The 26,642-nt window shown below is 36.6% G+C and overlaps 1 protein-coding gene across 1 annotated transcript; it reads left to right on the top strand.

The window, feature by feature from the left end:
* The first annotated feature begins 7,677 nt into the window (after positions 1 to 7,677).
* On the top strand, positions 7,678 to 26,574 carry LOC146140557 (uncharacterized). Its single transcript, XM_083393042.1, has 19 exons — positions 7,678 to 8,020; positions 8,489 to 8,653; positions 9,177 to 9,422; positions 9,679 to 9,864; positions 10,376 to 10,554; positions 12,805 to 12,921; positions 13,315 to 13,423; positions 13,752 to 13,871; positions 14,841 to 14,999; positions 15,456 to 15,534; positions 16,063 to 16,221; positions 19,548 to 19,662; positions 20,522 to 20,734; positions 20,895 to 21,143; positions 23,613 to 23,702; positions 23,899 to 24,008; positions 24,242 to 24,491; positions 24,627 to 24,724; positions 24,976 to 26,574. Exons 1-19 carry the CDS (start codon positions 7,924 to 7,926, stop codon positions 25,073 to 25,075), a joined length of 2,841 nt encoding a protein of 946 aa, XP_083249168.1. The 5' UTR covers positions 7,678 to 7,923; the 3' UTR covers positions 25,076 to 26,574.
* The last annotated feature ends 68 nt before the right edge of the window (positions 26,575 to 26,642 follow it).

The raw sequence follows: 26,642 nt of genomic DNA, 5'->3' as shown, positions 1-26,642 counted from the left end.
GCAGTACCAATTTTAAAACTGATAATGCCGCCAACTGCAAATTGAAAAGGCGGAATAGCATATGGTGGATATTTTCCAGCAATGGTTTGTGGGTGGATGAGATATATGACACCCCTATGAGGGAAAATTTAGTTGTGTACATGTTAATTTAGTTGCGTACATGGGTGAAATAGAGGCTGTAGAGTGTCAGTCGGACTCAAAATTTGACAAAATCGCACATTTGGCCGGAGTCGGACTCGAGAGTTGGAGTCGGGTTATTTTTAACCGACTCCGCAGGCTTCTTTATATAGATCAGAGGTTCCCAACGTGGGCGGTACCGCCCCCTTGTGGGCGTTGGCGAGTTACAAGAGGGCGTTTTGGGTCTTTTTCTTATTTGGGGGGGCGCTGAACGCACATAAGGGGGCGTTACATGAATATACTTATGGCAAAATTTTATAAAAAGTTCTCATAAAATAGTAACAAACAGCACTGTAGGTAAATTTTAATCTTAAATGGCAACTTTCGTACTGCGAACTTGTAGTAGTTTCCCTACCATTGTTACGCAATAATTGGTTTTCTTTTGTAAAGGTGTTGGTTGCTGTTGCGTTTCACCGTTTGATACGCGGCAAAATATTTATATATTTAAAGCAGGGGTCGCCAACCTACGGACCACGTGCCGGATTCGGCCCGCCGACCCTTTGACAAATAGACACGAGTCTATTTCAAGTACTTTTTCACTATTTTAACTTAGTACAGGCCAAAATTTTTGCGCTTCGCGCAAATGTTTATCATAGCTCCGGTTTGTTTACGTTTTGATGCTGCCTTTTCAACTAGATCAGCGATTCTTTACCGTTGCACCGTGGAAGGCTGCCAAGTGCGTCGCGCAAAAACGGAAAACGTATTACAAAATATTAGACATATATTTCTTAACAATTTTTGATTTTTTTTCGGCAATGTAATAAAACCTAGCAGGAAATTTAAAAGAAATGCCGGTAGACCACCAAAAAATCGCGCGCGCTTCGCTCGTCAGGTGCTCCCGGAATTCAAAATCTATTAAAGTTACCGCGTTTTCTCAAAGTAGCTTTATTACACTTTTAATTAGTAGTATGGATGAAAAAAATCCAAGGCCCGCCTGATTAACAGTTGTCTTAACATTTGAACAGTGTTGTAATGACTTAAGTCAATGACTTGACTTAAGTGCACTTAAGTCACTGTTTTTAAATGACTTGACTTGACTTAAGTCATTTGGGTAAAATGACTTGACTTGACTTAAGTCTTTCGGACAAATGACTTGACTTGACTGAAGTCTTTTGAACAAATGACTTGGGTTGAAATAAAGCATTTCTTTAAGTATTTTTTTTAATAAAATTGAGCTATTTGTCCAAATTTTTGCACAAAAAACAAATTGCTTGCTCTATGTTCCCTTTTCCTTGTTTTTTAGTTCAGTTATTGTTCATAATCATACGAGTTTAAATTCTAATAGTTTAACGTTTTATTTTGATGAAAAGGACGTGACTTGAAGTTGACTTGGTCTAATTATGACTTGACTGGGACTTGACTTGCGCAACTGATGACTTGGACTGGGACTGGGACTTGACTTGTTATTTATTCGAAAAGACTTGACTTGGACTTAAGTTATTTCACAAATAACTTGACTGGGACTTAAGTCATTTCAAAATGACTTGTTTACAACACTGCATTTGAATAACACAATTTATTTTAACACAATTCACATTTTGAGACCTTTCAGTGTTTGGTTTGGGCCCGCGACTAGAAAAGGTTGCCAACCCCTGATTTAAAGTCTTGGTGCAGAAAGTTGAATTTTTCCTGGTAATGACATAACCTGGCGAATTAATGTATCTTTTAATTCCCATAGTCAATTCATGTTGGACAACCTCAAATACGACTGACAGCTTATCGAAACGAAAGTGAAGACAATATGATGTTAGACAACGATTAATATAATACTTTACTGTAAAGCAAGATGAGGGGGCGATATGAAATAATATTGAGCCCAAGGGGGCACTAGTGTAAAAAAGGTTGGGAAACACTGATATAGATAATAAAATTAGGAGCCTGATGTAATAAAAACTGCTAGCAAAAAACAAAATATCCAAACAAAGTTAGCAGTCGATCAGCTCGTCAGGTGCGCCGCCGCGTTTTGAAAGGTTAACGAGTGCGCCCTTGGGTGGAAAATGTTGAGAAACACTGCTCTAGAGTCTAGGCCAGTGGTTCTTCACCAGGGTTCGATCGAACCTTTGGGGTTCGACGCAGCTGTTTCAAGGGTTCTGCGAGAAAATGCTGGTGTTCAAGCTAAATTCGAATATCTTTTATGCCCCAAGGTGTGATGTAACGTTTTAAATTGAAAATTTGGCCAATTTAACCGATATAAATGCAAGTTTATAATTGATTATGCCCAGTTTACGAAGAAATGAATACTGAGCAAAAATTTGAGGTTAGAATGCTTGCAAAATAACATAGGAATTCGACAGGTTACCACGGGTTAAGAACCACTGCTCTAGGCAAAATCCGGACATTCTTGCGAAATTTTGATAGAGTTTGTCTATAAATGTGAACATATTTTACATCAGGGTGGTCCAAGGTTGACAGTATCGCGGGCCACAATATTTCTTTGATATACTTCGCGGGTCACATAAAGTAGGCTATATATGCGACATGCGTGCTAGGAGCGATCAACGATTTTCGTCGAGGGCATGAACTGTTTAAAGATGACGACAAGAAGCATCGTAAAAAATTAATGTGATAATGAAAGCCATTTAAAAAAGTTCCATATAGGACGTACTGCAACTTTTAAACCGGTCTAACACATACCAAAATTAGGCGTTCTTGCCACCCCTGGATTAAAACTTGATGGGCGATAGTAAACCGGTTAATTTATTTAATAATGTCACTAGGCCTATAACCAAACAATTGTAATATGCTTGCAGATCGTTGGTTAGTTATATTTCTTTGATTAAACCCTCAACTTTACATATTACAATAATTCAACAGTGTTTCGCGGGCCAAAAAAAATGATTTCGGCCTGGGTTTGGACCACCCTGTTTTACGTGATTATAATCTGATTTATATGCTATTTTCTCAAAATTTGTGCTATTTCAAAAAATTCGTAGGTTTTAAAAATTGAAAAGGTTGGGAATCATTGGTTTATCACTTTTAAGGAAGACTGTAATGAAGCTCCTTATTATAAGATAAGGAATAGAAAACTTGATTTTTTTTAACACCAAAAAAAGTGCATATAAAAACAATGTTTTCTCAGCTCTCTTGAATTCTGGCGAAGTTGTTCTATAGCTGTTTAACTTTTTTCGCTTGTTTCACTCTAGTATAGGTTTGCTTTTTATCAGCAGGGTGCATTAGGCTAAAGTAGTAAATAAAAAGTTTTATTTAATAAATATTTATTTTTTCTAAAATTTTGAACATAGCATAACTTGAATCTGTGAAATACAACTTGTGACGCTTTTTTGCGGATTACGGTTCGGTAAAAATCGCCCAAAAGCGGTTCATAAAGTTCCGCTTCGGTTTCGGTTCGTCTCCCTGCTTTTCTTTTGTCGCAAATAACGTAAAACATTAATACAAACGTTTGTGGTGCGTTTAAATAACACCTGTTTTTATGATCAAGAACAAAGTGGAGACATAATACAACAGTATAATAGCAAGTGAACAAGTGTAATTTAAACAGTTTTGTGCAAGCTTAAATTGATTATATTATTTATTTCAGCTAAACTAAGCATAAAGTAATATTAGTAGTTTTACAACACCTAAGGTAATTTATTTGATCAACAAGAAACTAATAAACTTTTTACCTGTTTTCACTTTGAAAGCAGTGTCTGCTAGACCTGTGTTACAGCATCAATGTATTCAGACCAGTATAGGACGTTTTGATAACTTGAAAAGATCTTAATCATTTAGACTTAGATGTTTTGCGACAATAAATTAAAAAAAATGTTGTTTGAGTGACTATAGTAAAAAACTGAAAAGTTAAAGTCGTCAAAAATTTGCAAACGTCGAAATAACCCAAATAGTGCTATACTTGGAGTCTAGCAGCTAGACTAAGCACCTTCGCCATTGTAGGCTATATATTTTTCTAGTAGGCTACGGGAGTTTTTATTACACGATAATAAGCAAAAGGCGTAAGAAAAAGACGCACGAGAGATAAAAGATAGATAGCACCTAACAAGAAGCGACAAATATCTGTTTAAAAAAGACTGGCCTATCTAACTCGAAATGCTGAGATTATTATTTCCTAGCGCAAAATGTGATTCTGATCTTTCACTTTTTTACCGTGTTCTTGAACCTGATTAAGAAAGGCAAAGTTTTGGCGTATTTTTACATCGATAAATCACAAAGCGAGCACAAATCAGTAAACAGTTTAGCAAATCATTCTCATTTAGAGTACCAAACAGAACAGTTACTGGAATGGTTTGTAGGGATATAAAAAGTTTTGATTATGGGGTCGAGCCAGCATCTTTAATATGTGAATAAATTTGTTTAACTGTATCAAGTTTTAAGAGAAATTTGGTACAAGTCTGCAACTTGTTGTCAATCATGGATATGTTACTAGGTTCATTCAAGTCCCATTCTCCATAGAGCCTTCGCCATTGTAAACATTTGCGGCTTCATCTAAGTCTGTTCGCGCTCTACCTAGTGACAGGAATCACCCCGTTGTTGCGCCACTATACCGTGCATGGGCGCCCGCACGGAGGGGCAAGGGGGGGAGTTTGCCCCCCCCCCTCGAATTTTAAAATGCAATTATTAGTATTATTTGTAGGTAATATGTATAACTTAAAAATATCATACATTATCCTTCGCCCCCCAATGGCGTATCCAGGGGGGCGGGAGTTATTACTCCCTCTTTTTGTAAGTGATATTATCGTTTTTTGTTTGTTTTTGTCATGGTTTAACAAACTGCTAGAAGCGGCGTGCTTTTTAAGTAATTGGGTCACGCATCTTGATCTAATGCGAAACGAAAATCGAGCGCAAAACGCCGTTTTTCGTCTTTTGTTTGGTCGACCGTAAACGCTGGAAGTTTTTCTCTTTCGTTATTTGTTTAGGTGGACTAATTAGCAAGGGTGTATTCGACAACTGACAACGCTAAGTCAAACCTTATTTTTTTTCTTGCAAAAAAGCGTCAAGTTAAGCGTTGTTTGTTGATGTTCCTCGCTGTTCGGTCTCTGCGCTAATATCCATGTTGGTGTAACATCGACATGAAGCAGATTCTTAAAAGGAGGTATAATGGTGACTGTCGTGCGCGTTTCAAAGTCTCCACTTTTATGTAATGATGGTTAACGCAAAATTATGCTCTTTAAGCATATTTTGAGACCACGTGCTAAGTGTGCAGTGGACACAACTTTTCTCCCCTCAACCACAGCTTGTAATTTAGCTGAATTGGCACACAGCTCGGCGCAATTGTTGCGCTAAACATGGCATGGTAACACCCGGGAAAACCGATCTTCGTTTAATATTGCACGTGGTGAAAGGCGTGCTTGTAATTTAGCGCTAGTGCCGTTCATGGAACTTGAAAACTGCACTGCTGATAGTCGAATTATGTATGATTCTACCACAATTAATCACACATATTTCACGGTCTTGGTTTATTTTTTCGCCTGAAGTTAACGATTGTACACTGTGGTTTCGCAGCTGGCGCCTGACAGGATTGTCGACGACGCACGTGGTCGCTTTTGCTGGACGTATTTGGCTGTTTCTGATTAGTTTTTTTATGAAGTCTTGCAATTACCATTCTATGACATCATAATATCACTGTTTTATGACGTCATTATTCATTAACGTCAGACGAAAAATAGGGGAATCCCCTAAGTTGAAAATTTATTACCCTCCTTTTTGATTTTCTGGTTACGCCCCTGATTGCCCCCCCTGGAAAATTTTCTGCGGGCGCCCCTGATACCGTGTAGTACTAGTAGGCTGAGTGGTGGGTTGATTGTTAGCACATTAGCTAATTCAGTAATAGTATCAAAGATATTTACAAATATGTTAGTAGAATATATAAGCTATTGCTACCAGGCATAAATATATATCGGAGAGACTGGAAGGTCACTTAACACCCGACGAAAAGAACATCAACGGGATGTTGCCAACAGTGACGCGAAGAGGTCGGCCCTCTCCAATCACGCGGTGTCACAGGGCCACCGTATTGATTTTAATGCGGCGTCTGTTGTGGCCCGGGAATCTGACTACAGGAAAAGACTATTTCTTGAGTCATGGATTATTCACCAACGGGGCAACACAATGAACATCAAAACGGACGTGATGCTTTCAGCGTGCTACAGGCACCTGCTTAAAGATTAGAGGCCCAATCATTCGTTATCGCGTTTTGTTTTTGTTGCGTTGTAACGTGCTTGCGTTCCATTCTTTTTTCCTTTTTTCCTTTGTTTATCGTGCACTGTACTAGTCGCATTCCGTGTTATTTACCCTGATGAAGACGACCTGTATAGGACGTCGAAACGTCGGAATAAAAATTACATTTGCCAGAAGAGCTCTACAAACCTGATGTTAGTAGAATTTTGCACTGTATGTTTTTGGAAATATACTGAAAAAAACTTATTTCTAGAATATGGCCTCAAACAAATCAATCTGGCCAGCCTTACAACAGGCCACTTTAGACGACATGTTTTGCCACGTCCCACTTGGATGACTACAAAAATGCTGGATCTGGTGACTGTTAAAAAGCACCCCGAATTTAAGAGTTAAAATAAGGCACTGTTGCTATACAGCAGGGGTCGGCAACCCCCTGGAGATGATTTTTCACGGCACGCCAAATGATTTAGCGCGCATGTTATGTCACCTTAAGAAAGTGTAACCATTACATCGCTACCACATCATTACCATTATTATTACTGTAGATCACTAACACTAGCGCTAACTAAATTGTTGTACACATTTCCAGTTCGATCTGCAGCGTTCGGGTCACAAATTAGTGTCTTAACTGTTATATTTAACATTATTTTGTGGTTAGCACGAGGGTTTTGTGCGACTGAGAAACCAAGCTAAAAGCGAAAAACTTTTTTTAGGTATCGGCTGAAAAGCGTGGAAGTATATTCCAAAATAGCGGGCACAGTATTGTGTTCGTGACAGTTCGTTAGATTTTCCATGATCCCTATGAGTGGATTGCTGAATATCCATATTATTTTAGTTACGTAAATGGGTGAAATATACAGGCTGAACCAAACATAGAAAAATGTTTGGCACGTAAGTTGTTGATATTTTGACATTATTCATACACTTGCACACTGCATACGAAAGGTTGCCGACCCCTGCTATACAGCACGTGCCTGTACACACTCCACAGGAAGCGCCTGTTTCCTGTTTTGTCATAATCGCACTGTGACGCAGTATAGGTTTATATAAACACTCGCAGTACGAACCATAAAGCGGTTTTGATTTCATTTCGTTTAAAACCAGAAACCGTGTATCTATATTCTAATGTATCCATAATGTACCATTAACTGAAACTTTGATTGCTCTTAGCCTAAACGAACATTAGTATACAAATTTGTAAAGCATGTTGATGAGTATTTCAATTGTTTTTTCTGATACCATCACTGTTTTAGAAATTATAGCTCGACTCTTGTTGCAATTTTCATAGTTTGCTAAATTCTGGTAGTACATAAATAAAAGCAGATTCTGTTTATGTGTTACGTATGTTTTATAGCAGTGTTTTATAATTCAAAGCAAATATACTGCTGGTAAAAAATGAGTAGGAAGAACTGTGACGTATTTTCTGGCCTACAGCATCCGGTCTAAGTAGACGCCTCCACAATGAAAGAATGGTGATGTATATGCTGCGTTTTCAAGCGGAATGCTTTGCACAGATAGCTGAAGAAAATATACTATCACGCTTGCCTGCTTTATCAGGGATATTTGTCTGTTTTGCTTGCGTAGTACTGCATATTAAGACAACCACTAAAGTCTATGGATTTATTCATTCTTTCCTTTGTACTGTGTATACTTACGAAGCCTTCGCTAGGCAATTTCGCCAGAGAAACCTGTAAGGAAGTAAAGCAAAATTGTAAGTAAAAGTACTTTTCATTAGCCTACCTAAAACTAGGTTTTTGGTTATATAATTATTTCTATGTGACTTGTCGATACCGTTAATCTATAGAATCCAAACCCTAGCTTTGGTGATATTTTATCAATTTCAAACGCTTTAAGTGATCTGAAAGCTTTTTATCATGTGCTGCTTAGCGCCAAGAAAGAGTATGTTTCTCTATTACCAACATACATGTTTGATTTTATAAACTGCAATAGTGATTGCTAAAACCACTACTTTTGTACTCCCAAGCATGCAACACTTAAATAAGATGATTGTTACAGTCTATTTTATTATAGCAATAACTCAACATGTGGCGGCTTGTCGCGCTTGACTCCGTTGACTTAACTTCGTTATGGCCGCTATTAGGCAAAATAAAATAAAATGAAGCACCGCAATAGGTTTACAATATGTTTACCGGGCTTAATTACTGCAATTCTTTTTTAGCTATTGGAAATCCGTGCGATCTGAAAAATTTCGTCAACATCACAACACTTAAACAATGTTTGGGCTATGGCAATCTTCAGACGGAAAAAGAATGTATTCAAAACGGTTGCTGTTGGCACAAAGCCGCAAATAACAACGGCCAAAATAAATGTTTTTCAAAACCAAGTACGTTTGAGAAACATTTAAGTAGTGATGTGCAAAAGGAGAAGGTTTAATGCGGTGATTTTAAGCTGGGATCCGTGAGGAAGTTATAGGGGTTCCGCACAACGTCTTAACCGACATATTTTGTTTGCTGGAGTTTTTGACGACCCATGGTTTCGTAAAGTTTTGAGTCACACGGTGCAACATGTGGCAGTATCTATATTGCTTTTGCTAAATAGATAGTCTTACTGTTTTTACGAAGTGAATGTTGGCAAAAATATAGTTTGGGTGACATGGCCTGGTGCTTTCCTGGTTCCGTCCTTGCGGTTGATATTATAATCTGATGGTTTGATACATTGTCAAATCGTTTATACGAGAAATTTGTTTGCGTACCACTGGTGGTAGTACGCGTATCACCCATGTTGTAGAACCCCTGGCTTACAAATTCTTTGATATCAAAGAATAATTTTATTTTTATATATCTGTTTTAATATTTTTGTGCACTATGGCTGTACAATATAGCCTATATGTTCTCATTTTTTGTTAGAGAAATGTTATGTTGACCTACGTTTCGAGAAGTGTACATATTTTCGCGATGGCATCAACGGAATTTACACAGGATACTCCGCCAACAATACCTACTGCCACGTAACTGGGATACCGATAACCAGCGAAGTTAGTCGCCAGGTGCTCGGATATAAACACAATGACGGATACAAGATAGAAAACGTATTAAATCAACCGTCTACATGTCGGAGCTACTGGACCTACAATGTCACCATTTTACCAAACGGTGAGAAACTATACCTCTAACGATATTTATATGGAAATGGAAATTATCAATCGAAGGAAACTTAGATGCCAAATGTTAATAGATTTTGGGTCTAAATACTTAATTAGAAAACAGCATTACTTAATCGACGATATTAACGTTATTTGATATCGGATCGGACTTTTGCCATAGGGTATTAAAATAAAATACAAAATATGGCACGTTTAATATTAAAGGTGACATTTTGAGCACTCCAATCATTATATCGATATCACAGAAAAATGCGAAGTTCGTGTGATCAACCGAAGTCACAGTCACGCTCATGGTGGGGTGAGCAAAGGTAGATTGCAGTTTGGTAAAAATTGCGTGGTGCAGGACCCAGAGGGGCATTTCTACTCGTTCGCGTTAAATGAAGAAAGAAGATGCATGTGTAGAGTTGATGCTTGGTTGGAGGCGAAACACGGTACGCATTTTTAGTTTATACCACATAATACTTCTTTTTAACACAATGGAAGTTTATTGAGTACTTCCTGGTAAATTTTTATTGATAAAAAATATCGCGAACCCCCATAGGCCTACTACAGTACTACAACCCGAAAAATATTTACATTTTTTCGGCCATATTATTTAAAACCGGAATGGACTGCAACACGTTCCTGTCCTGTCCACCTTGAACTGTGTAGGCTAGTAGTACTCGGGGCTAATTATTCAATTACATATCTTTGACAACGATTAACATTGTTTTACTATACAAATAAGGATTGACTTTTCAAGTAACAGTCTGCCACAGCCCAACATCACCGTCTTAGTTGTGTGTATGTATCGCATAACTTATTTATAACCGTGATAAAACAAGTCTTTATATGCCTCAATGGTAGATATTGCCATCGTACATTTGTTGAAATACTATCGTGCATTTGCATTTCCTTTTTGTTGCTTTGCTTATATACACTTCGCTTGTAAAATGTTGTTAGAGCATGTCAATGTTTCGGAAGCCGTGCTGAAGTACGTTCGCGACCTTGAGAACCGATCCAGCTGTACTCAGGTACTGGGAAACATGATTCGGAATTCGTGGAGGTATCGCGTGGCGCCGCTCAACCGCGTTGAGGTCGACGTTGTGGTAGCAGCTCTAGAAAACCTCACTAAGCCAAATGTAAGACAGTTGGTTAAGGCCTACTCTAATAAGTTTGCTAAAATACATTTTTTCATTATCGCGATTAAATTAGTTCTACTAGATTAGATTCTAGAATAGCGAAAGGTCGAAACTAATTACTTTTCGTGGCTTGATACAAGATAATGTAGGACAAAAAACATCGTATCGCTAGTTGAACTTGATGGTCGTGGAGAATGCCGCTTCACACAATTTTTTTGTGTAAAAGGCAAGGGTTTGTCAATAACTTGTTTAAAGCTAGCTGGATACTCCTTTATTGCCTTTAGATTAGAATCACATAAATTGTATTTATTTTCAGTTGCAAGCTTTTGTCACTTGTTAACCCGATTTTTCTAGGCTTGTAATGGCACGTGTTTGACACCTAAGAGTTCAGTGGCGTATGATTTCCGTTTTCCGACGACTTTTTTTCCGAATCAAGATCGACCGGAAGTATTTCCTAAACGGTGTATAAAGGCAATTCAAATTGTAAATTATTTATCACCTTTACAATTAATTGTGGATACGGTATATAAAGGCTGGAATAAAGCGGGGCCTAATGTGGCTGCAGGCCCAGGCTCATCCAAAAAATAGGCTCACTATCTTTGTTAAGAAAGTGTAAAATTTAAGATGTAACGGACCACTAGTTCCAGATCATTTGATGGTCTAAAAAGTTTCCATGATATTTATTTTCAAACCATCAGATTATAATTATAGTCTACCGACTGTGCATGTGTGTTACTTATAGCTTGAAGGTACAACGAAAAGAGAATGCTCAAACACACTACGATGAACCAACTTAAGTAACGTTTACAGACAGTACATATATCATTCCGGATTCCCGGTTATTACAGTACCTCAAAACACGACTGTCAGATATTTATTAAGGATTTGCGTAAGCATGTGGTAACCTATAGGTAACAAGGAGGCAACTCCCCTCCCAAAGTGTATTTTTTTGCTAACTATGACTACGCGTAAATGGAAATATTTTTTCGCGCTTCACGCAAACTTTTATAAATAATATAATATTTTGCGTAGTTCAAGAGGATCTTTTTATATCGTCACCTTTTCTATATACACAGCAGGGTTCGGCGACTTGCGGCCCGACAATGTATTTCATCCGGCCTGCTTTCTCTTTTACAAACTGGACATGAGGCCATTTTCTATTGTTTGGCAGTTTGGCCAGATAGATGAAAAAAGCTTAAAATCTTGGGTGAACCCCTAATTAACAACTGCTACAATAAGATGCTCAAAAACTAAACATTTTTACAATCAATTTGTCAAATAAAATTTGTTACAACCCGAAAGCACCATTATAAGTTTGATTTCGACCCGCTACCAGAAAATGGTGAAGTCCTGATCCACAGCCCACCCTACTTTCTTTAAGCAAGAAAAGCGCTTTGTGTGAGTTTTTCCGTTAGTTCAATGCAGCCATTTAGCTGTAAAGTCAAAATTGCTAATCGTTTAATGTGCCAGAAGTCTTATTTTATATCGTAAAAGTTTCTGTCACCTAAAACCAAATATACGCAAAAATTTACTAGGAAATTAATGGGCCTCAAAGATGATTGGGCTATCAAATAACTGGTTTTAAAAGTCGCATGCATGTATTTTCATTCACTGTACATTGCCTATACTTGGCAGAACACGCCATAACTTTTAATTATCCCTTTGATTGTGAAATACTAATCATACTGTAGGCACGAAATTACCGTTTTAATTTTGAGGGTTTCATGCTTTCCGCAGGCTAAATTGCATAAACAAATTAAACAAATAGGTTTCTTCCCGTCCACATTGTAACTGCGAGTTGTAACTACGAGTACCCATAATTTATTTTTTTTGTAAATTTTAGCTATTTTCGGTGTGCTTTTAATGTTTTTACAAAAGTCAAAATCTCGCCATTGATCCGTAATGAAATCAACACTTTTCTTTAAAGTTTAGTATAAATCTCAAAATAAAACGACTAGAAAACATTTTCCTAGTACGTACACCAATTGTTGTGACAATGACGTAACGATACATGCATAATTTCGCGACCCCAAATGACGACACACAGTTTGAGAAGTCCTAAAACAGTGGATTTCATTGTGCCATTGTTTAAAGAATTAAAAAAGTTTTGATGAACCTTTTTTGTTTTAACTATAACGATAAAGCTGGAGTTTATTCGGTTAACGATGAACTACCCTTTATTAAATGTAATATACGTTCATTTTAATTTTCAGTAGCTCGTCAAACGTTGTTATTTACCTATACTCACAGGACGTGCGTAATTTCACTTATTTGGACGCCAGCGTGTTGCTACATAGCACGAGGAAGATATCCGGCTATTCATTCTACGAGGGAATCAACCCAGGCTATGCAGCTAACATGGTTACAGTGGGTGACAAATTCTCTGAACTTAAAGGAACTTAATTTGAATTTTTTTACATTATTTTTCTTATGTACTCACTGAGTTGTACGACACAAGCGAATTCAGTGATGTTAACTAAAAATACATGCGCAAAATAAAAAAAACGATATTGTGTTGTTAGCATAAGTCCTTTGAGTGGAATTTGTTTAATAAATGTACTGACTTTTTTTGATCAATCCAACAATAATTGCGATATAAGGAAGTTTTATAAATTAGGCTACCTATATTACTGGTGCCGGTAGCAGAACAAAACATGGGAGGCACTGAAATCCGTTACCATTTCGTAGCCACTAACCACAGTTCAATTTAAGTTAAATCATGGAATTATTAAACGTAAGCAAATTTACATTTTATTAAAGACAACTGCCGCGGCTGTCAATAACTTAATTTGGCGGTTCTCGCATTTACAAAAGAACTCAAACGCGGTTGACATCACGGAAGAAACCTTTTCGACGTCTCCTCCAAAAGGTATAAGTTGACCATAACGTCTTGTACAATAAATTTTGTTCAGAGGTAAAGTTTTGTCCACTTATTTAGGTGGAAAAACAATATTTTAAAGATAAATGAAGTCCTATTCCGGCAGTCAAACTTATTAGAAAACATAATATTACATCTATTTGACGTTGATTTATGCCAGTTGCCGATTTTAAGTGAAAAAACATGCCAACAATGCGTCATATCTGAGAATCGATGATTGAAAAAAATCTATCTTTTTTTGTTACTCCGAATACATAGAATTGCCCTGCCTTATGCTTTAAGATATTCACACTAACCTAAATCAAATTTATTTACACAGAATTCGCACCTGACAAACTACAAGATGCGGCACAAAATGAATCCAAGGTTAAGTTCGAGATATTTAAAACCTTGGAAACCATCACGGAAACCATTGCACTACACCTATCATCCAATAAAGGTCTGCTATGTGGTAAACACAAATATTTTACTTAAAACAACTTCAAAAGGGTAATCGAGTGATTTTGTTGAAAATCTTTGATCCACAGTGTTTCATTGAATTTAGAATTTGATATTGAACTAAGCATAATGCATTTGAAGTATGACAATGACGTTGCCATGTTTATCGCTCGTTTTTTAGCTTTTTTGTAGTTTTCAAAATAGCGGCGTTAGTTGCCAGGGTTTTTGAGATCGGTTTAGAAGATCCCTGAAACTTCCTTAAATTAATTGACTACAAAACATTGGCGAAGAACATTGTTTTTTCGATTTATTTGTTTTATTCGTTTATATACTACAGCTTGTGAATAGAAAGGAGTTGTTATCGAAATTAGTGTGAAAGTTAACAGTGATTATTGAAGCGTATATAATGCTATACATTTTTCTAACCGAAATTGGAATAACATCATTGTCGTAATAAAAACACTGCAGAATAAGACTAAAACCGAACTAATATAGCTAATACTTAAAATAGACCTAAATCGGATTATGACATAAACCTTTTGGAATAACACTAAAGGGCCAGAATAAGATTTATAATAAGAAACTTTTACTCCCCAAACCCCATCTTTAACCACAAACAAGTGCAAATTGTCAGGTGCCAAAACAGCGACTCCCAAACGTCGGTATTAAAACGGCCGAGGCCAGACCGGCGGCCCCATTTGCTGTATACCCCATTCATGCAGTTTTAGTTATTTAGGCCTACTATTTCTCATAATAAATATTCCGTTAGGTTTATTTCGTATCCTGACGTGTTTAGGTGTTATTTTATCTTGTACTGCGTATTTAGGCTTACTAGGTCGTTGGTCTAAATACTATAGATAATTTTAAATACTGTAGATAATTTTATATTTTTCTTGGATATTATTGCTACATACAAACTTTTGTGTGTCTCCTCTTTATCGTTACAAATCTGGCTGTATAATACTTTTAGAGATTGATTTGCGAACGAACGAAAAGTATATCGACCTTAGGGTTGCTGTAGCCCCTTCGCAAAACATCAGTCGGATGTTAAACCACTCACAAAAACTGCAATCAAGCAAAAATGACAATAAACAAGATGTCATTACATACGTTCCCAGCGCGAATTCTGGTAAGCCTACATGATATAACATGTTATTTCAATAACCAAAAAAAGTGTAAGCAAAATTAATATTGATAGTCTAATTATTTAACATATACAAATTATTACACCAATATTGTTAACGAAACGCATTGATGACTGTGATTGACCTTTATATAAAGAGTCATAAGAGACCACAAGGCGCAGTTACACCACTGAAGATTTTTACAATATGTATTGCTATTGCGTATGTCCGAAATACACCAAAATTAACTGGGCATTGTATTTCGGGTTTCTATAATTTATAGCTGGTGTGCAACTTTTATTGCTATTCCTTGCAAATTCCTTAATATAAAATATATATTATTGGAAGGTAATTATCTCCGCCACATTTTTTTGAATCCAATACAAAATTAGTGCAATTGAATTAATACAAAACAGAAAATAAAACAGTTTTATGATCGCTGTAAATTACTTTTTCTATAGAAACTGTGATGAGCGAAAACGTTGCAGTAATATCGGCATTCTACAATTTTGCAATATCAGCAAATGACCCTGTGCAAAGGTATATATAAATTGTTATTCACACCAATATATTATGGAATACCAAGCATCTTATGTTTTTGGAAGATTACATGGAAGAACACAATAGGCTTACATTTAATAGCCAATTGTTTACTTATAGTAGGTCTACGCTACAGCGAGAAAGTTAAAAAACACGTAAACCAGTACGTATAGTTGTGGTTTAACGGTGTTTAACACTTAAAAATTGGCCATTGGCATTGCAACCGGAGAGAGATTATTTCATTTTTCTACGGAATATTACTTTTAAATTGTGACTAAAAACTATTGTTGGTAACCGAAAAAATATTCGATATAAAAGTACCTACCAATACCATATAAATCAAAAACAGCTCCTCTGGTAATTGTAATTGTTAACCAACGTTTCGGCAACCTATACAAGCCGCCTTCGTCAGGGTGAATGACACTGAACGCTCGTACAATAAATGGAAAGCAAAAAAAAGGAAAAAAGCAGAAATAAATGCTACCAATACCATGTTAAACACAAAAACTATTATTTTTGTTGTGCTAGGGTTAGCGACTATCTGTCGGTCAATCTTTGGGAAATTTCTGGTGGAAATGCGACAACATTATCGCTACCTGTTGAATTCAAATTAAAGTGGACAAACACAACTTACAACCGATCGAAACTGTCTTGTCAGTTTCTCACCAACTATTCTATGGCAGACACGTAAGGTTTCTGTTTAAAAGACTATATAACACTACACTGGGGCGGTCGGCCTAAGCTGGGGTCAATTTCAGAAAGCACTTTAGACCAAACTTTATTTTTTTGGTAAATTTTCTGAATTGTGACGATTTAACTGATTTGTGACGTTTACCCATTCATTTTATTCTAACTTCAAAGTCTACTAGAAATAAAATGATTTCTGCCGATTCTGTTGATTCTGTTGACGCAACTGTGTTCAACCTGCGGCCGTATGGTCGCATGCGGCCGTCGATGAATAATTGTGCGGCCATTAACACGTATCTTAATGCATGTGTTGGCGGCCGTGCCCGTGATGGCATGCGTTTAATGGCTGATACGCTAAATGTAGATAATAAATTTTTACGAAGTTAGGAAGTGCAGTTAAATCCGTGGTAACTTCTTTCGCTACATTCTCAGTGAACAGATTTCTCACGTGCGATAAAAAAAAGGTTAATTTCAATAATTGATTGATGCAAAAAGAAATCAGTGCAGTGTAGAAGATGTGTAACAATCTGAATGATAATGTCACATAAAAATAAAATAAGAATTGATGATCCTAATAACGGCTGATAAGGAATGAGTTATGCGAGTTGTGGGTGGAATTATGGCAAAACTGTGAGACAGGTTGAGCGGTAGTTATAAAACCATTGGTTAAACGAATAAGATTGTGTGAGTGTATCTTAAACTGTTGTTGAGCAAATGGAGAGAGAACACATTGGAGATTAAACAGCCAGAGACAAAAACTTCTGTATTTCTCTAATACCAAAAACCAAAAAAGATAAATCATAAACCACAAACAGTAGCAATAGTCTTTAAGCACTTGACAAACTCTGATTTAATATATAAAGTAAACAATTACAGTAATTTAATAAAATAACTATTACGTTAGTTTTAGTTATTTGTTTTCTCAACATGTCTATTACACAACAATAATGTTTTTACTATTTTTGCATTAAGTTTTCTTGGCCTTTACCAAAAGCTCTCGCCGGCGTTTACTCATTTCCATACAATCGAGATAAAATCTATTCTTACCTAATGGTTTCAAGTATTTTAAAACAATTATTCAGAACATACTCTTTGTTGCCAATAAAAAGCATAGACATATGCCTCTTGCCTCAATGCAGTTGTTATGTTTATTATTATAGGGAATGTTGCATACAAGTCACTTTAAAATGACGTCTCAGTCAAGTCATATCAGAAAATGCTCAAGTCCAAAGTCTTTACTTGCGCGAGTCAAGGCCCTAAATCAGGGGTCGGCAACCTTTCGTACTCAGTGTGCCAGTTTATGAATAATGTCAAAATATCAATAACTCGCGTGCCAAACAGTTTCTATGTTTGGTTTTGCACTGGCAACCTCGAGAGTCTGTTAAAAACTACCTGAGTCCGACTCCGGCGAAATGTGCGATTTCATCGAGTCCCGAGTCCGGCTCAGACTCTTCAGCAGTGATCCCCAAACTGTGTACCGCGGCACACTAGTGTGCCTCAACAGATTGACAAGTGTGCCGCGAAACCTTGTTGTAATTTCGGAAATAAGAGTATTTGTATTACCAATAGTCATACACGCAAGTATTTTAGACTAAATACGCACTATCCATTGCAAATTAATAATATGGAGACATTTACATATAGTTGTTCGTGTGTTAAGGGTGACTGTAAATTTACTCTATGGCTGTTCTGTTAAAAGTGTGCCGCGAAATATTTAAGATTTGTTTAGTGTACCGCGAGCCAAAAAAGTTTGGGAACCACTACTCTACAGTCTGTATTTCACTGATTTACGTAACTAGAATAAGGTGATATTAAGCAATCCACTCATAGGGCTCACAGAAAATATACCACTATCACTATATACTATTCCACCCTAACGATTTACAGTTATCAGTTTCGAAAGTGGTATTGCGGCCATGCGCACACGTCGGACTCACGTAGGTTTACCTAGTCTTACTCGAGTCCCGAGTCCGGCTCAGCAGACCTGCTGTGATCTGACATAATTTATGAATGATCTGACATCTAATTTACATATCTTGGGAAACGTCATTAAACCTAATTTCATGAGTTTAATTCTGTAAAGATACCCTAACTCTGCTGAAAAAAACGAACTTCACGAACACAGTACTGTGCCCGCTATTTTGGAGTATACTTCGATGCTTTTCAGCCGATACCTACAAGTGTTAACTATCAGTTTCGCTTTAAGCTTGGTTTCGCAGTCGCACAAAAACACACGTGCTTATTTTTAATGTGGAATGCCATGCTTTAACCACTGATAGAGATCTGTGACTTCGACTTCAACGCAGCAAACATCTCGCCACTTTTAGAGCATTGTGACGTAATGCAAACAGTTAGTCGTGGTCGTGGACAACAGGTTTAACGGCAACAAAAAATATGGTTAAACACAACTGTTAAGACACTAATTTGTGACATGAACTGGAAATGTGTGCAACCATTTAGTTAGCTTTGTTATTTATGCAATAATAATGTTCATGATGTTGTAGTGATGTAATGGTTGCACTTTCTTAAAGACAATATAACGTGCGGTCGTGCGCGTTAAACCATTTGGCGTGCCCTGAAAATCATCTCGCGTGCCACTTTTGGCACGCGTGCCAGGGATTGCCGACCCCTGCCCTAAATCCTTGCTATATAGCAAGTGATGTCCAAGTCAAGTCATAAGTATAAAAGTTAAGTGTTTTCGAATAACATGATAGTTAATGATCTCATTTCATATCTAGCATTATTTTCGTACCAACCATTAAAACAAATAACAAATCGTTTTACTAAAGTAACGTTCAAATATTACCAAAATTGAATTCAATTAAAACATTTAATTTTAAACAAAAATCATTTTATTTCACCTAAAAGATCTAAAATTAAATCAAGTCATTGACTAAAGCCATTACAACCGTGCTACAGGAACATTAAAATGAGGTGTAATATGACAGATTTCAAGAAAAATGGTAAACAATGAGTAAGATCATTTATTAACGCCTCTGGTTTGATTAATTTGTTTTTTGTGTGAAAGTGTTTCCTTAAAATGGATTTTAAACGCAATGGAGAAAAAACTCTACCGAAAGCAAAAATAAAACGCTTAACGATAAGTTTACCCTATATTTCAGGTATGCTGTCGCATAACATGCTAAAATACTTTAATGCGGTCAGTTAGATGTTAGATTGATGTGACCGTTCGGGCGCTCGGTTACCTCCCGCCCACTAAGGAAGTGCCACACCTTTAAAATCTCCGCTCCTGCCCCAGCCCAAGTGTAGCCTACCCGAAATACAGCATATTCTTATAATATTATAAACAAATTACCCTTTTGCAGTGAGAGTTTCAGTGATTTCGGTTGCCAAGTGGTAAAAGTGGCAGAGCAAGAGGTTACTTGCCGATGTAACCATACGACACATTTTGCTGTTCTGCTTAAAGTCACCGAAACTAAGGTAAAGCCAAATTACTTTTATATTAGTGCAAATTCTCTAAACACTTCAATAACATTGTCGTTCAAGGATTTCTCTTTTTTAAACTAACAAAATAAAAAAGTATAATTTCAACAAATATTTGTAGTAAGGCACTGATGTTAAAACCATGTTATTATACAATCCTTACAAGTACAGGATTCCTGCCAAATAAGTTTGACTCCACGAAAAGATTTGCTGCAATTTTTATAACTTTATTAGTTCTTAATATTCGGTAAACCCTAATTTTCTTACTTAAAATCGAGTTTCAAACTCTGCTGATGAGTTACCAGTCCAGAATAATATTACTTGTAGAGAAGTACAGCAGCAAGTTAGGCTATACGTATTGCTATTAACATGTTATTAATCTATGACCAGGAGGCGGATCCAGGTGGGAAGTTATCACATTTATATAGTTTAACCTAGCACGTTTTTATGTAATAATTGGCAGGGCGGAAATAGCAATTACGTTTGGGGCATGAAAAAATTCAGGAATGACGTCGCAATGACAAAACGTGGCTTTACAAGTTACGTCAAAACCTGACGTAATTTATAGTAAAAAGACGGAAAACACGTGCAGCATAAAAATGCCTTTGTAGGCTGTATTTTTGCCAAATTTTCATTTTCATTGGTGCAATAGATTGCTCGGCGTTATACGGCTAATCCCATTTAAACAAAACTGGCAAAGCCATTCTATAAACATAATTTAATTTAGGCCATGATACCCCAAAACAAGAATCCTGGATTCTTCCCTGTGTATGAGCCATCAACTGTAACTTTTTTATAGATGAAAGTCTCGTTCGTGACCAACTCCATAACAAAATGTTCGCCATTCCTCATGTAGATCACCGAGGGCCACAGCATAGCTTTAAAAATCATCTCCTTGGTACTTGGTGGCCTCTCTATCGCCGCGTTGGTGGTAACTGTACTGGTGTTTATTCATTGCCGCAAAACGTTGATCAAAGACCGAATGTTGATACATTTTCATTTAATATTGGCTCTCCTCGGAGGCTACGTCTCGTTGCTCATATCAACTCAGTTTTCATCTCCTGAACAGGTAAAGCAAACAAAATAGTCCTACAGGCTATCATGAACGTTACAGTGAAATGTGTTCCGATGTTTAACTAAACTAGAACTATATAGCTGTTAAAAGATCTTAGATGCTAGGAATGTTTTATCTTTAACCAGATGCCTCTGTTTTGATTCGTTATATGCAGGTTGTAAAAGCTGCTTGCGTAGCTTGTGCTGTTTCAACCCATTTTTTCTTTTTGGCCGTCTTCTTCTGGTCGCTGGTTGAGGGATTCTACCTCTTCTATAAGATCGTTTTAGTTTTTCAACGAAAATGGGTCGAGTGTTTGCCTACCTATGCTCCAATAATGGGATGGCTGGTACCAGCCATCATTGTATCGGTGTCGTTCATTTTGTCACGAACTTGGCTCGAACCGAAATCAGAAGACCTATACTCGGTAATTTTGAAGTAGTTATAAAGTATTCATTTTAGTGGTAAAATGACTATTCGAATGTTATTATTTGATCCCATCAATATTGTACATAAGATTTTGCATTAATTTTTGGGGAACTTTGGAAGAAGTATAGCCTACTGCAGGGATGGCGAACCTTTTCATCGCGCGGGTCACAAACACTGGATAGCTTTTTTCGTTCGTTATTTGTTTAGGTTGACTAGTGTATATTCGACATTTGACAACGCTAAGTCAAGCCTTCTTTTTTTTCTCTCACTAAAAAACGTCGAGTTGTACGCAATATGTTCCTTTACGCTCTTTAAGCATACTCTAAGACCACTTGTTAGGTGTGCAATGGACACAACTTATTTCCCCTCAACCACAGCTTGTAATTTAGCTGACTTGGCACACAGCTCTGCGCAAATGTTGCGCTAATCGTGGCATAATAACACCCGGAAAAAAACATCTTCGTTTAGTATTGCAGGTGGCGAAAGGCGTACTTGTAGTTTAGCGCTCGAAACTTGAAAACTGCGCTGCTGATAGTCGAACTATGTGTGATTCTACCACAATTAATCACACATATTTCACGGTCTTGGTTTGTTTTTTTGCCTGAAGTTATCGATTGCACACTGTGGTTTCGCAGCTGGCGCCTGACAGGATTGTCGACGACGTACGTGGTCGCTTTTGCTGGACGTATTTGGCTGTTTCTGATTAGTTTTTTTATCACGTCCTGCAATCACCATTCTATGACATCATACTGTCACTGTTTTATGACGTCATTATCATTAACGTCAAAAGAAAAATAGGGGAATTCCCTAAGTTGAAAATTCAGGAACCCCTTTTTGATTTTCTGGTTACGCCCCTGATTGCCCCTCTCCTGGAAAATTTTCTGCGGGCGCTCCTGGCAACATGGTTTGTTTAACCAGGTTTTTTCCAATTTTCTGCGAGCTTTTAATTTCCCTTAAGGGATCGCCACCCTTTACGTTTTACAGCGATAAACAAAAACAAACATTTCGGTATTTCTAGAGAGACAACTGGGTCATTTAAAATCTGCGGTGGGTCACTTTGTGACCCGCGGGTCAGTGGTTCGCCATCCCTGGCCTACTGTATACTGAATGTGAGAATTTTCCTCTAGCAAAGTTTGTATGATATTAAGCAAAACAATTTGTTTAGAGTTTAGACATTACGGTACTTTTATTTGAGCTGTAGTCGGGATGGCCAACACGCTCATAGCTTTGACCGGTAGGGCGCTACACACAACTCGTCTTACGCGTCTAATTTTTCTACGATTCTAAAGAAGCGTACTTCAATCCGTACTAAAAAAACAAAATGTATAGTTTTTCATTGAAGCAATACTTGTAATGTTGTAGGTGTAAATAGTCTGACATCAACGTTTATTGAATCATGTTATAAGTTACTTCGATTCCTCAGGATATAAGTACAAAGTAGGATGTCTAAAAATATCGGATCGAAGTCCGTGTCCAATGCTAAGTGGTAGTTTTGGTACTTGTCCGATTCCAAGTTGGTATCGGTGCCGAACAGGCAACAGGTAACGTTTACAATGTGCAGCAAAGTGTCCACGTCGAAATGGTAGTACATTAGTACAGATGTGCACATGCTAAAATGTCAAAATGGACGCACACTTTTTTAGAATATGCACGTGGAAAAATGTGCCCCCCTTTTTATAATAGAGTTTAGAGTAGGGTTTCTTAAACTGGTGACTCGTACCACCACAGGTACACGAGAGAAATTTCGGTGGTATACGTAAGCAAGTTCATTCTACTGGCACTTTGCCTCCAACTTTTATTTAAGTGTTTGAACTTAACTGTTAACAACATTCACTAATATCATTACAGATATTTTTTAATGTTAATTAATTGGCATTCCTGAAATAGCGATTGATATTTAATTGTCATCTTCGTGACCCCCAGAGAAAAGGCAAACAACCCACCCGGGGGTCGAGACCCCCAGGTTGAAAACCACTTTTCTATAGTATCCTTGAAAAAGGAGGTTTGAATTTTATAGCGTATAGGTCAAGCCGGGTCACCCAAATAAAGTCATTTATAGGGTGTTTACGAACAGTTTTCATATGAACAATGTGTCATAAATATAAATTTAAAAAAATATATATTAAAAACAAATAGACGCAAATTTTATAGAGCTTTGCAAGAAATATTAGAATTGTTATTAGTCTCACACAATCGGAAGATATTTAGTAATATTTTCACATTCGCTTGCTGGCTTGACTGGTAACAACATAAATCTTGGGTTACATGTTTTGTGACGTCACGCTTTGTCGTATTTTTGTGATATGATTGAATAGGCTACCCACCACGAACCACGAATCACCGATGTTTATGGATATATTATACGTGCTCAAAATATAAAATAGGCCTATATTTAACTGCTTTGCATATATTTTGAGCTTTCAAAACGTCACAGTTATTTTTTAACAATATTTTTTTACGAAACCAGGATGCATACGCCAGCCCGGAATCGTGTTTCCTTAGTGAAAAGAGTGGAATGATCTGGTCTTTCGTTGGACCTATTGCTGCCATAATTGTGGTAAATATTACTGTTTAAATTCCTTGTGCTGTGTTTGTAATTTTGCATATGCCCTGTTTTGCAAGTTTTAACTCGTTGTATTTTTTTTTACATTTAATTGAAATATGTGATCTTACTTTTAAAATTTGTAATAAATTACTAACAGAACTTATAAAAAGAGTTTAATTCGAATAAATTAAAAAAAGTTTTTATCTAGGTAAACCTATCCATCCTTCTCAAGGTAATGCTGGTAATCTACTCTTCAAATGCAAACTCCTCTCGATTCGCCACGATGAGCAAAGCAACTCGCATAACAGAATCATTGAAGTTTGAATTAATAATTTAAAATCTATCTTATTTGTTTTAATTTATCTTAAAAAAATTTACTGCTTAACGCGTAACTTTTTTTGCTGCGTTTTTAATTGTTTTATTCCGATTTTATTTAATTTTTTTGTTTGTTTTGTGCAACATTAACTGACACTAATTATAAAGCTTTTCCATTGTTTGTGTGAAATCGTCATAAATGCAAAACAAACAGCTGGTACATTTTGGTTTGTTAGGCGATCCTCCCGAGGAGCACTTATTCTGATGCCGATTCTCGGAATTCCGTGGCTAATTGGTTTCCTTTACAACTTCTATACTTCTGACTCGAACATTGGAATTGTGATTGGAACCATGGGAGCCTATTTGCAGGTCGTTCTCGTTGGAATACAAGGCATCCTGATATTTTTCTTTTACTGCGTATACAACGCCGACGTACGCAACGCGTATGCACTGTCTGCGAGGCGACGAAAATCCGCGAGCAGTTTGGTAAGTTAGCAGAGACACAATGTTTGTGTGTGCTCTTACTTGCCTGCTAATTATCAAGGTCATATGAGTTTGCCGAAATTTGCTATTTTGTTGCGATGTGTGGCATACCTAAAATATATATACTTTTTCCTGTAGCAAATTCCAGTCTCACAACGCAAAAGAAGTCGAATTCCGCTTCTGTTTTCTGGAAATGGGGATAATTCGTTGTCTAACTCAAGGCAGAATACCTTGAAGTAAGTCTTAAAATGTTCGCTTCGTTATCAGTGTAAATTCGACAACACGAAATTTTTTTCAATATGGCTGTAGTCTACCATACAAATAAAAAGCGAGGCTTTAGTTATTTTAGAAACTTTGATTGTTTTTTGTGTTTCGTCATAAAAATAATAATCTATTGTGGAGTTTGTATCAAGCGTCGTGCCAGTAATACACGGGACAAATGACTGAAATTTAATTGCATATTAACTAGTTAACCACATTTTTAAAGACTTACGCAACGTACTCATAGCCAAGGAGGAATGCAAACCAGGCGTTTGACTTTTACTGAAGAGAGACATATAGTTGCAGATGAGAAAGTGGAGTCTTAGGGCAATCAACATCGCTCGTAGTAAAGCAAATATCTTATGTCGATGAACTTAACAATTTCCACACTTTATGTTTTCCATCTTTGATTTTGTTGGTTTAATTGTACGGTAACAAATGTAGTCGATATTTTGGCACACTGATTTGGCAATCTACTTACGTAAAATAAGCTACCATAATTTACAATAAAACGTTCGGAGTTTTTATTTTATTTTAGTCATTCATATGTATGGTAGGCTATTATTGCCTTTTTAAATGTTTTAAGTCACTGTAGTAATAGGGAGATCACAGAAATACGAAACTAAATTAACTTTCACAACAACAAATATTTTACCGACAAACTTTTGAATAACTGACTGTTTTAATATCAGTTGACCACAATTTTAGTCAGGGTGGTCCCTTTAACAATACTTTTTCCGTTTACATTTTGTAAAGTAAACACAAACTCTTTCTTTACTTTTGTTTAACCCGAAATTAGTAAAAGCAGATGTTGCGCATCAAGATCTTTAATCCGCAGTTCGGCATAGTATCATGTAGAAATGTAATTCAGCAAACATCATATTTATAGGTCCTGATTTGTTGACCTCCTTTTGTCAAAAATGTATTTTCGAACTTCAGTTTACTTTGTCTTTAATACTGCAAGCCACGCTACTCCTATATTTTTCTTTTTTGAAATTGTTCTTAACGTTTTATTGTACTTTCTCAAGACCGCATCGTTTTTGTGTTTTGTTTTAAAGTTGATTCATTTTTGCACTATTGTCTTATTTAATTTGTGTACACTAAATTTATGGCTTTATACAAACGTAGCGCTTTTTTGCAGTTTTTAGTGTGTTTTTTATTTTTTACCAACGTTAACCAGAATAATGTAAATTATACACGCTCACTGTCACGAATTTTTTCGCCAACTTGGCATAACAACAGCATGAAAAAAAGTTCAATTATTAACAAGGCAGTTTGTCGGATGTTTTCCTAAGCGATGAACTTTATGCTTAAAACTGTTTTCTTCTTGGACTGCACATGTAACTTTTTGTTTTATCATTGGAAAAGCTTAGAGTCAATACCGAAGTATATACTTTCTCAGGTAGGCAACTTCATTATATAGATCAAGACCGATTTACTGTATTATAAATAAAACAGTATTTCGTTTAAAATGTTTGTAAAATTTCGCTTAAAAACGATTCAAAACGTCAAAACTTGGGGTGGTTCAACATTGACGTAACAGTATTTCATGGTAAATGTCACACTTGCACGTTCTGTAATAGTTTTGTTTCATTTTTTGGTTTAATTGCAGGAACATTAACCCGCTACAAAGGAAGCAAACATTCTATCGAAAGTCGCTTTTTGATTATGGAATGACTTTCCTTGGTCATTCGTAAAATAAATACCGGTATAAAGTTTTTGGCTGGATTGGGTATATGTAATTCTGGCAATGCCAATGCGTGCTTTGGAAACGAATATGGCTGACTAAGCTGTTATATTACAATTGAAACGCAAGTTATTTTTAGCAAACAAAATGTAGATAGTAGTATCTTCCAGAAATTATAGTTTTGGGCAAAATATTACTCAAGAAGT

Source organism: Ascidiella aspersa, chromosome 6 (genome assembly GCF_963924565.1).
Source record: "Ascidiella aspersa chromosome 6, kaAscAspe10.2, whole genome shotgun sequence".
Taxonomy (NCBI): Eukaryota; Metazoa; Chordata; class Ascidiacea; order Phlebobranchia; family Ascidiidae; genus Ascidiella; species Ascidiella aspersa.
The sequence above is the reverse complement of the archived record's forward strand: the minus strand, read 5'-3'. Positions and strand labels throughout refer to the sequence as shown.

Coding starts and splice junctions, on each gene's coding strand:
- LOC146140557 (XM_083393042.1), top strand. CDS start 7,924: ATGGATTTATTCATTCTTTCCTTTGTACTGTGTATACTTACGAAGCCT. Junction 19,663..20,521: donor TTAAAGTCACCGAAACTAAG/GTAAAGCCAAAT, acceptor TTCCTCATGTAG/ATCACCGAGGGCCACAGCAT. Junction 23,703..23,898: donor CTATTGCTGCCATAATTGTG/GTAAATATTACT, acceptor GTTTTTATCTAG/GTAAACCTATCCATCCTTCT.